This window comes from Periplaneta americana, chromosome 5 (genome assembly GCF_040183065.1).
Source record: "Periplaneta americana isolate PAMFEO1 chromosome 5, P.americana_PAMFEO1_priV1, whole genome shotgun sequence".
NCBI classification, from domain to species: Eukaryota; Metazoa; Arthropoda; class Insecta; order Blattodea; family Blattidae; genus Periplaneta; species Periplaneta americana.
The window spans coordinates 29711619-29724030 of record NC_091121.1 but is presented as its reverse complement, the minus strand read 5'-3'; the positions used below and the strand labels follow the sequence as shown (position 1 = coordinate 29724030).

General features: G+C 36.3%; 1 protein-coding gene across 2 annotated transcripts in view; it reads right to left on the bottom strand.

Moving 5' to 3' along the window:
- The window catches only part of side (sidestep), an 869165-nt gene that overhangs the window by 428204 nt on the left and 428549 nt on the right, over positions 1 to 12412 (bottom strand). For both annotated transcript variants that reach the window (XM_069825478.1, XM_069825479.1), the window contains 2 exons: positions 7986 to 8140; positions 577 to 721 (listed from right to left, as the gene is read on the bottom strand). In XM_069825478.1, coding sequence (XP_069681579.1) covers positions 577 to 721; positions 7986 to 8140 — 300 coding nt within the window. The remainder of the gene's footprint in view (positions 1 to 576; positions 722 to 7985; positions 8141 to 12412) is intronic.

Below are 12412 nucleotides of genomic sequence, written 5' to 3'. Positions count from 1 at the left end.
ACGTGGAACCTGGTATGAGCCAGTGTTCCAATTTAGGATCTCTATTTCTAATGTAAATTTGTTTATAAACAGCAGAATCAATAAAAAATATTTATATCTACAATTGAATAAATTTTAATACAAAAACTCTGTTAATTTATGCTACAAACTGTACTTTTACTATAAGTGAAATTTCGACTTGTCTGTTTTTGTAAAGTGTGTAATTTTCGACATGTGTGGGAGCGTTATAATGCAACGTTGGAGTAAAAATAAATGCGGATTGAACAAATAAGTGGAGGGACTCAGAATATAAACCCATTTTCAAAACACTAATTTTGATCTTGTATAGCCTATTGAGTAGTGTCAACACTTTATTGCAATACTATAGTCATTTTTCATATTCAAATAAAGCTGAATGCTAAAATGAATACTATTTTGTTTTTTAGAAACTCTAGGATTTATAGGATTTGTGAAAGTATTTCATATTCGGTAACTTTGCTCTACGTAGCGTAAAACTAAGACTGCTATGCAATTGATTTTCCAAGAGCGCTGCAGCGCAATTATCCAATCAGAGCTGCGTATTCGTTTTCCACTTACATGCGATGTCGAGACGTCTCCTGTCCTCCAGCAGGCCCCCGTGGAAGCGCCTGTTCTCTGCGCGGCACGCCATCTCCTTCCCGTCGTCCCCCGCGCGAGGCCTGAACATCACGATGCTCGTCGTCTTCTCCGGTGTCTCAGTCACCTGGGGAAACGCCCAGCGCGCGACAATTAGGTCATATGTACACATTACACGACTCCACTTGCAAACTACAACCCTCCTATCTAGAGTTGAAACGAGAAGTTTTGCTAAAAGTAGACTGAGCAAATTAGCATATAAAACAACGTAAACAATATAAATTTGTCAGCAGAGCTGCTATATTTCTTTAAGAAAACAGTTCCTACAATTTCAACAGAGATGTCAGAAAGTATCAGTATTATAAATGATTATTCTTCCTCCAAGTCGCAGAAACTTTCATTACTGTTATTCTTAAAGCAAGTTAAAGAAAAAAACTATTATGCCATGAAAGTACTGACGTGCGTAGTAATATTCTTTATAAATCGTTAATATATAGCTATTTTATATATATATATATATATGGGAGACTGCTGTACCTTTAAACATTTTTCACATTTTATTTTTTTTTTTTAATTTTGGGAAATGAAATTTTTTAATGAAAAAATGCTTGAAATAATTATTTAAGATTCCTTTACAACTTCCTGTATATATATATATATATATATATATATATATATATATATATATATGGGAGACTGTTGTACCTTTAAACATTTTTCACATTTTATTTTTTTTTTAATTTTGGGAAATGAAATTTTTTAATGAAAAAATGCTTGAAATAATTATTTAAGATTCCTTTACAACTTCCTATATGTATTTTCCTGTTTTACAGATCTATTAAGGATGGAAAAATTAAAATGAAGAGATATGTAATGTGTTCAAAGGTACAACAGGATCATGTACCTTGGAACATACCCTCTTGTAAGTTGGAACACATGGAATATAGGGGGGAATATAGCTGTAAAAACTGACAATCGTATTTAAAATGTATTTGCAATCATAAACCAGAGCAGGCTTCTCTGATTGAGATTTTATTTCCTGGTGGAGCAATAACTGCTTCAACAGCTTTCTTCAAGACATCCGGATCAATTGGGGACTTCTTTAACTCCAGACTTACTTCGTGACATGACCTTAAAATAAAAGAAAAACAAAAACCGATAGTATCGTGTAATTTGGAACATGTTCCATGGTACAAGATGTTCTGTGTTCAAAGGTACAAGAGGGTGCACGTTTAAACAAATATGGCTCCGAAAACTAGAGAGTCAAATAAATCATGGAAATTAAAATATGTTATTACTCACCAGATGATAGGGAACACACCGTACTTGAAAGATATTAACAAATGCAATCTGGTTTTGTGTTAGAAAACATACATCAATGAACGAAATGTTTACTTTTGCTACTAAAAAACTTCTTTTGTCTACGAAACTCACACTTTGCAATAAATCAAACTGAAACTACGACTAGAGCTACTTAGCGGCTTTCTCTACAATTTACTTCAGTTTGAGTCCTCTAGGTAGCAGCAAAAATTAAAAAACAAAAAATGTTCAAAGGTACACTATGCTAAAGGTACAACAGTCTCCCCTATATCTTTCTGCAACCATTACAGGTTGCCACTGACAACGACTACCAGGATACAATAAATATAGATAAATGCCTTGAGACTTTATGAAACATATTTTTGTTGCTACAGTGAAAAATAACAAATTGAAATAGATTGAAACACAAAACAATATACGAAGTAACGTCAAAAAGATGTGAATTAAAGACATGGACCATGTAAATAATGTCTGAAAATAGCTATTGATCCTTTTCGTGTTTGTTTTTAATAGTGCATTATGCAACGAGCCTATAATGATAGTAATTAAGACACGAGTATGTTTATGAAACGAGCGCAAGCGAGTTTCATAATTTTCATACGAGCGTCTTAATTACCATTATAGGCAAGTTTCACACGACTTTTTATGCTCGACCATATTTCTAACTTTAAATTATTCATAAGTATTCATATCATTCTTATCTGAATGGGGAGCGGAAGTGATCTTTGTGTAATCTCGTAAATTGTGAGATGTGCGCAGACGCGAAAGTATTGATTTTTTCCGAGGAAGAATAATGTCACTGACCTTGATATAATCTAGAGAGTAAAATGAACATTAATCTTGATATAACCTGGAAATTGATTTAGACATTGAAAAACGAGATGAAAAATTGAATTTATTTGAATATTATTAAAATTAACACTAATTATTATAGTAACAGAATATAACCTTCTGCGACAGTATAGGATTTCCAGCCTCCGTGACGTTTCGCTAGTTGTCTTTCGATTGCATATCCGAGAATAATCGATACTTGCGCTTTCATATTGCTTTCTGATTGGTGGAAAACCTGAACTTTAATGAATAGGTGTACTTTAATGAGGTCCATTAAAGGGCTGCTACCAGGTGTATAATTACTACATTTCGGCATGGTCGAGCATAAAATGTGTTTAACCCGTAACTACAGTCAGTGTATTGATATTAGTATCTCTTTGTTGTTACCTATTGCTTTAAAAAGAATGTGTAATTTTAAGTCAATTTTTCTACTATTTCTTTACTGTTTACATTTGTTTTTAAATCTTTTGTATTGCCCCTACTATTATATATTGCCCTTCAAGAATTTCGTTAGTTATAAGTCATTACTTGTGTTATTATTTCAATTATTGTACTTGTTCCTGAATCACGTATGTAACTTGTAACCGTAAATCATTGCTTGTAATATCCTTTTATTACTCTTAACTGTTCCATTGTTCATGAATTAAGTATTAATTTGGAAGTGAAAGTCAAACTTTGTTATATTAATGTACTATTGATTATCTTTTTAGGTCGTGTGTTTACTCTGAAACGGTTAGACATTCTTGTATATTTTTGAATTGATTATTCCTCAAACATCTTATTAATCCTTAACAGGATCCATTCTTTCATTCAGGTGCATTCTTCTACATAATTCATGTGAATTGTGACCTTGACCACAATTTTATATTATAATTTTACTATTGTTTATTGGTTATAAAATATGTATTTTGATGCCAACTATAACCCTAATATACCTCAGGGTTTATTAAATTGGATAATAAAAAAAAATCGTTAATATACAGAGTGTTCAAAAAGTTCATGTCCAAACATGTAGGATTGATGGAGGACAGCAAAACATATAAACAACTATTGGCATTGGTCTAAATTTCATATAGAGTGAGTACTGTGCATGCGCAGGTGAAATACAAGAGTAGAGGAGATCAAAACACGTGATCCTATTTACAAATTAATATATAACTCTTAATTTTAACAGATCTACATTGGAAAATTTCCATAGTCAGCAATAAACAGAAATTCCAAAGGATACGTAGCTGAAAGATACGTTTTTAAGAAAAGTGTTGTTGAAAAACTGTTACCTTACAGAAAGATAAGTAATTATGAAAAGTTTTAGTGCAAAACTGCTATTTCGAAAGAGAACTCCGCTCAGAAACGTCAGTGAATAACAGAAAAACATTTACGAATCGTCAGACAGAGAAATGTGCATGCAAAATTCTGTTATTTATAAACTTACTTTGAAAAGTGTGATGAATAACTTCCACAGACAGTTCCGAATTAATGTACCGACAAAGTACCGCATCATCATCGCCAAGGTCCACCGTTGTGGAGTAACGGTTAGCATGCTTGACCGTGCAACGAGCGATCCCGGATTCAAATCCTGGTTGAAACAAGTTACTTGACTGAGGTTCTTCCCGGGATTTTCCCTCAACCCATCGAGAGCAAATTCTGGATAACTTTCGGCGATGGACACTGGACTCATTTCGCTGGCGTTATGATCTTCATATCATTCAGACGCTAGATAACCATAGCAGTGGATGAAGCATCGTAACATAAACTACTAAAAAAATATATTTTTAAGGACATGGCCTCTTAGCCTGTTCCGATTTACCCAGAAGATGTGATAGCCAATTTTTCATAAACCTTTCCCTATTCAGCTCTATATTTATAAGCTAGCTACCTAGCTTTTTTTAATTTTCGTATTTCTTTTCTTTTTTATTATTATTTTATTACATTCCATTTTGATATATTCTTCCTTACGTTTTTCCATATTAACCATTTGTACTAAATGAGTTTCTTTCATTATATTCCAATGTATTTTACTTTCTTTTTTTCTATTATGGTATTATTTTCATGTTGTTTAGTGTCGATGTTATTATGGTATTATTATTATTTTTTGTAATATGTTAGTATTCTGTTCTTTAACTTTTTGTTAAATTTTAACTGCTTGTATACTTTGTGATCTGGTAGAGTGTAAGAGAAGGCCCTATGGCCTTAACTCTGCCAGTATAAATAAAGAATTTTTATTATTATTATTATTATTATTATTATTATTATTATTATTATTATTATTATTATTATTTATTATTATTACTATTATTATTGTTGTTGTAGTTGTTTTTATGTATTCCGCCATTCGCAAAACATGGTTCTCCCAGTTTTCTCTGTATTTTGTTTTCGACCTCTGACTCATTTCGTCATCATAATTATAATTTCCCCTCTTTTATCATTATCTCCGTTCCTTTTCTAGGTTTCATGCTTGCTCCGATGTAGAGTCGCCTGCGGTCTGCCGCCGAACTTAGACTCCGTGGATAAGTGGTCATTAGTTGTTGGTGGTAGCGCTACGCACCGTGGGCTCTCCACAGGACTCATGGTAATTCATGCGACCGGGGCTGAAGAACCGAGGTGAGGCCTACGCGGAAAGGTAAAGGGATCATTTAGGCTGTAAGGGAGTTCGCAGGCGGCGCACAACAGGAATTGTGCAAGGGGGCCTTTGGGCATGGACACCATTCCATCCCGAGTCGTACAATGGGCTCACCAGAGCCATATAAAGATAAGACTGCATTGTATTAAATTAGAGTAATTGGATAGCAGTGAGTGGAAAAACTGTGATCGCGCATGGAGTGCAAGTACACTATCGATGTTTTTCTACATAGCTGTAACTTACGTTAACATGTATGCAATTCTCCTCCTTTCCCCTCCTGCCCCTCTGAATATGCTGAGAAACTGACTCACTTCAAATCATCCCTGCTCAAATTTTCGCCCAAAACACCCGCCAAGCTATCTAAACACAACATTAATTAAATGCAATAGAGATAATTTTATTATAGAGATTCCTAATACAATCATTTATTTAAGATATTTGTGGCTTTCTACAATGCTGAAAATTATGCAATTCGGGAAAATATTCGGCCCCTTGCGATTCCGCTTTGAAAACGTTTCACTGTAGTAGCAATAATACAGAGTGTCCTAAAAGTCTCTATACATAGGGAAAATAGTTTCAAATAGAAATGTCACATATTGTGCTCAATATAACGGCTGTCGAAATGTGTTCCAACCTCTTCCGATGCAAAAGTTGTAATATGTTCGTCGTCACATGAAAGACATCAACGATAAGAGCTTACAGAAGAAGGGTGCTGGATGAAATCAAGAAATGTTAATTTTTAGCGATTTTATGGTATTCATTTTGTGGGTGGCAACTGGGACTACAGAACGTCACTTCACAAACAATTTAAAAGTGAAACATGTCAGTGTAAGTAACTTTGGACATTTGGTGAAAACCGGGAATGTTCAGGCATTAAAACTTGTTTTTCTCGATAATGATGTTTCGTGACAGTCACTGTCCCCCCCCCCCACCTCCCGACACTCTTGAGATGTTGAGAATCTCGGGTTTCCTCCTGGTAGACCTAAGACTTAATATGACCTCATAGATGAAAATCAAAGGGTGTGAGATCTGGGGAGCGGTTGGCTACATTGAGTACACTTTGTGACATTTTAATTTTGAATTTACATTTTCTATTTATAGAGACTTTTGGGACATCCTGTAGTAGTAGTAGTAGTAGTAGTAGTAGTAGTAGTAGTAGTAGTAGTAGTAGTAGTAGTAGTAGTAGTAGTTTTCACTGGTTATTTTACGACGCTTTTTCAACTGCTATGTTTATACAGGGTGTTTCCGGGCTGGTGTTACAAACTTTCAGAGATGATTGGGAAGGGCACATGTATTATTTTGAGATCAGAAACCCTGGTCCGGAAATGACCGAGTCGAAAGTTATAAGCAAAAATAATTGTGTGTAAATGGAATTGTAATTTCGCATCACGTGCCCTCCTTCCCTTAACCTTTGGAACAGTCGTGGAAAGATGGTATGGGCCGGATGTCTCCTACGTGGGTACTTCTCCCGATACAATATGTGAGCTTGTCTACTGTTCCCATTGGCTCATCCGTATTCGAAAATCAGGTCTGCATATTCCGCTCTCGTGTACTCCTCCATTTGACTGGGACTGATCGACTGGACACTGCAACTTGTACACATACACTGCTGTCTACAGACGTGGATATCAGGACCGATCATGTCCGTTACACATTACGCCATCTGCATTGCTTTAGTGTAGTTTCCTGTCCCCACCCCTCAGACAGCGCACTGAACGGAATACTGTAAGTAGACAACGTAAACGTCAGCTGAATACAGTATGTGTAAGTTGTACCCTAGATCATATATGTAACAGATAGGTCGGCCTTATAGGTTTTGACGTTAACAACTTTTGTCAGGTTTACTACGCTGCCATCTAGTTGTAACATAAGGAGTCACGTCATAATTCCCATTTGAAATGCATTAGCAACTGTACTGCCATCTCGTGTTCGTTTACGGCGGACGGGTGGCGATCCTGGCGGTTGTTCTCTTCGAAGTGCTGCCGATTTTAACATAGCGATTAGTTATCTGTTACATATATGATCTAGGGTTGTACAGATAAATACAAATAAATTAGGTGAACATGGGAATAAAATTATTTCATTTCCACACAAATATTTTTGCTTGTAACTTTCGATTCAGTTATTTCCGGACCAGGGTTCCTTATCGCAATTTGATACATGTGCCCTTCCCCATCATCCCTGAAAGTTTGTAACACTAGCCCCGAAACACCCTGTATCGCGTCTGAATGAGATAGTAGTAATTTTTAACTGGTTATTTTACGACGCTTTTTCAGCTGCTATAGTTATATAGCGTCTGAATGAGATGAATGAAGGTGATAATTCCAGCGAAATGAGTCCAAGGTCCGACGTCGAAAGTTATCGAGCATTTGTTCTTATTGGGTTCAGGGAAAACCTCGGAAAAACCTCAGCAAGGTAAGTAGTCCTAACCAGGATTTGAAACCGGGCCCGCTCGTTTCACGGTCAGGCTTGCTAACCGTTTCTCCAGGGCGGTGGATTAGTAGTAGTAATAAGGGCAGCAGTAGTTATAGCAGTTGTAGTTATAGCAACAGAAATAAAAGGAATAATATTTATTTTTTTACGTATACATTTCCAGAGCAGAACTCAATGTAAGTCTCACCGAGGTCGGGGCGTCCCTGAGAGGCTCGCCGTCGAGCAGCCAGGTGACTCGTGCAGGCGGAACCGACCCAGACGTCTCGCACTGCAGCTGATGCGTCTTTCCCGCAGACAGTGGCGCCGTCGCCGGCGTCGTGATGCGCACCGTCCGGGGCTTCACTGCAACACGTGATGCTGCATTGTACTGTACAGTCCACCAATACGACAATACCAAACCTTTTGCAATCATTGAGCTACTCCTAACCTAATTTTGTGTAATGAATAAGATTTTTTTTTCAAATTATAAGCTGTGAGAGAGATAAGGGGGGACAACGGGGCGACAATGACTCTCATGTCAAAGTGATAAGGGCTACTGTCTCTCTATATTATTTGCTATGAGGAAAACACAATGGAGGAGCTCAGAATAAGTGATGAGGTTAGTCTATGTCAGTGGCCGGCAGAAGCTGCAGTTATGACGTAAGAGCCAGTCAGGCCTCAAGAGCTTGGAAGAGCGAGCAGTTGAGTCGTATTAATGTTATCACGCACCAGCGCAGTGGCGTCAGTGCAGCAATGATACGACAGTTCTTGGAGATAAATTGATAGAATCACATTCCTGTATTTTGCTAGGGAATAACTACTCTACGGTCATGATGACAACATTCTTGGCAAATTCCCGTCATTAAAAGAACGCATGTTCTTTGCAATGGCTAGTGAAATCCTATATCTTAAGCCTTAAGCTTACCATTGATTCACTGACAATGTGTTCCCTAGCTTCACTTAACAATTTATCTTTCAATTTCTGCACTAGTATTTGTCGATATTCTCCCCTATATTTGTCATAATCATTTGTGTCACATACAGAATAATGGCATTGTATATTGAACTTCTTTACATGCTGAAACAGTTTGCCACAAATCAAACACTTCGCCATTCCTCCATACTCCATAACACAGTTTGATCTCGACAAAGCATATAGCTTGGGCACAGTAGTGACACAAAGTGATGGTGTGTTTCAAAAGTTGAAATATACTTTGTATACTACTCACCAAGTTAGGGCCTAGATAGTTCAATCTGTATATTGTGTAGGAAAATGTCTGTTAAAAACACTTGGACTGTTTTCAAGTTTCCGAGTAGACAAAGTGTTGTAGTACTGCTTAAATTATTTATTTATATATTTGTATATTTATATCATATTCGGAGCCTCATTTACTTAATGTGAACGCTTCTGCAGCTGCCTGTATTATGAATTTCATATTATTATATTAAATTTGATTACAAACCAAAATATTTTGTTTCATTGATTTATCACGGATGTACAGTTTTGTTTTCGTACAAATGTATTGTAATTGTGCTGTTCCCATACTACCTCAGACGAATGGATCGCGCTCTGTCATTGCATAGGCGCCGTACCACCACTGTTCAGTTGAACCTTCTCTCCTCGCTGTGCTCAGTATGCAGAGTTTCCCGAGCAAAGAGTGTGGCGGCTCCGTGGTATGACGTCACAGAGCACTGAACATGCCGGTCACTGGTCTATGTGATAACTGGTCATGTGAACTCTGTCACTATAAAACATTAGTTGTAAAACAGGAGCGCCAATGAACCTCCAGTTTTCTTAAAAATCATTTGTAAGTAAGTAATATGAGGTCAGAATTTGCAGTTACTTCTTGTACATTTGTTTCATCTTCGCATATTTATCGATTAATTCTGTCTTTATGCGAGTAATAAACTGCCTTATTGTAGTAAAGTCGTGATACTCGGTCTTTTGAATAGTGTCGGTACCAAAACAGTAGATTTCAGTTGAGTACAGCGAGGAGTATGTCACCCGCACCTCGTCCTGCTCCCGCTAGCTACAGACGATACGCAGTTCACAAAAACGCATACTAACATTCTGTGGAGCTGTGTACAGTCGTGAATAGTTTGAAGAATATTGTTAATTCATAATACTATTTTAGGTTATGAACAAAGTGGGCTATTCTGTTATCTTGTATTATTTAATGTTCATATATGCATGATTCTAAAAAAAAAATTAACTCATCTCTTATTAAATAATTATGCAAACAGGAACGTGTAACACGTTTTTCCCGGATTATTCTTCGTTAATATTTATGTCTCGTGCTGCTATACATTCAGCTGCGTTACAGTTCAACATCGGAATTACGAGAGGCCTACGAACTTCCTAAATGTCATTACAATAGAAATGAAAAAGTTTATTGAAAACAAGAATCATAATTGTATACCCTGTATGTTATTTTTAATATGTATGGGTAAATTATTTTGTCTTCACCAGACATAATTAGGAACATTAAATCCAGACGTTTGAGATGGGCAGGATATGTAGCACGTATGGACAAATCCAGAAATGCATATAGTGTTAGTTGGGAGGCCGGAGGGAAAAGATCTTTGGGGAGGCCGAGACGTAGATGGGAGGATAGTATTAAAATGGATTTGAGGGAGGTGAGATGTGATGATAGAGATTGGATTGGTCTTGCTCAGGATAGGGACTTATGGCGGGCTTATGTGAGGGCGGCAATGAACCTCCGGGTTCCTTAATAGCCAGTAAGTAAGTAAGTAAATAAGTAAATTATTTTAGATAGGAATTACGAAATTTATAATTAAAATTTTTTATATTATTCGTTTTTCATTTTCTTGTTCGAAGACCGTGGAAGGTCTTTGGTTACCACCCGGCTGTACATGTTTGTCGTTATGATTTATTGGCATTGAGAGGTGCGCTACTAGTACTTTTCATTCCATGGAAATATATTCCAATCTCACACAACCAACTTCCAACTTTCTAGCTCTGGTTACAAATTTTATAATTTTGATTTTTTTTTTAGATATGTGGTTAATTCACTTTCATTCATAGATTAAAAGAAGATTTTATCCATCTTTCTACTAAAAATAGATTGGAATGTACGCATTTTTCGTTTCTGCTAAAAAATTCGTCTCATGGGACAATTTACGTTTTAATTAAATGCTCCTCATATAACCATCCTTTGTCCTGTCGCTCTGAGTGGTGTAGTCGGTATAGCGCTGACCTTCTGTGCCCGAGGTAACGGGTTCGATCTTGGCCCAGGTCGATGGCATTTGAATGTGCTTAAATGCGACAGGCACATATTACTAGATTTAGTGGCATGTAAAAGAATTACTGCGGGACAAATTCCGGCACACCGGCGACACTGATATAACCTCGGCAATTGTGAGCGTCGTTAAATAAACCATGATTTAATTTTTTTTCTTTGTCCTTGAAAACCCTGTACAACAGATATTTAAAAATAGCTTAGCAGCAGCTGCCAAGGATATAAATAAGCATTAAATTTTATGTAATATATTTTTATATACCAAATTTTATATGAAGATTACACTGCAAGAATAATGGATGTCACTTTCTTGTCGAAAATGAACCAAGACCATCAATGCATAGCTTAAGACGTATAGAATGTACATAGAGAGTTATATGGCATTAACACTGATAGTCATTGTCCAGTAATGATCGGAAAATCACAGTTAAACTTTGAGCGCTAAGCATTTCAAACTTTCAATTGATTCTCCTGAAAAATGTATTCCAAATGACATCCATCATTCTTGCAGTGGACTCTTCATATTAAAGCATTCTTTTTTTTGCCTACTTCACTGGTTTTTTTCACCATATTAAAACCATCCTCTCCCCTTGAAATCAATCGCACTCCTCCAGTTGTGAACCCTCGTATATGTGATTCGAATGGTACAATATTAACTGCTAGAGAAGCGAAGACAACTTTATATTTTCCGATTATTCTTTACTAGCACCACAATCTAGTATATGCAGTCACGAAGCTTGAGTTTTGAGGGTACTAGAAACAATAGACTGTGCCAGTACTATTTCGCATTGTCTGTAATGAGGCGATATTAGCGATCCTAGTGGTTAGCAACTATCTATGGATGCATATTTACTACATATTGAGCTTCGTGACTGTATATACTAGACCAATCATGTCAATCGATATCCATAGGAGCAAGCGCGCGCTTTAGAGCTCAGGAAAGCCTGAGCGCTTTACAGCGGAAAGGAAAGAGACAGACGAAAGAGGTAGTGCATGCCGCTTGGTCGACCTATATTCAGGGGTGGCCAGCACTGATTCAATACATAAAGGGAAGAGAACTTATTAAAACTGTTAATTTTTAGATTTGTCTGAGAAGTAAGCTTATAAGTGCATTATAAGAATGTAAGTTTTAATTTTAATGTTCATTTTTCACAAGTTTGATTTTTTATTGAAAAGAAATACTTTCTCAAATTTTTTATATAAAAGTGAAATTTTTTTAAATATAGGCCTATTTATTTAGTAGCCTTACAGAATGTTTTCGTAAATCTAATATAACGTAAATACGTATTACTGAAGATAGTGTACTGAAAATTTTTAAAATATTCGCATGAAAATTGTTTGTAAGGAAATGATTTAACAAAGCAACTACTGTTAC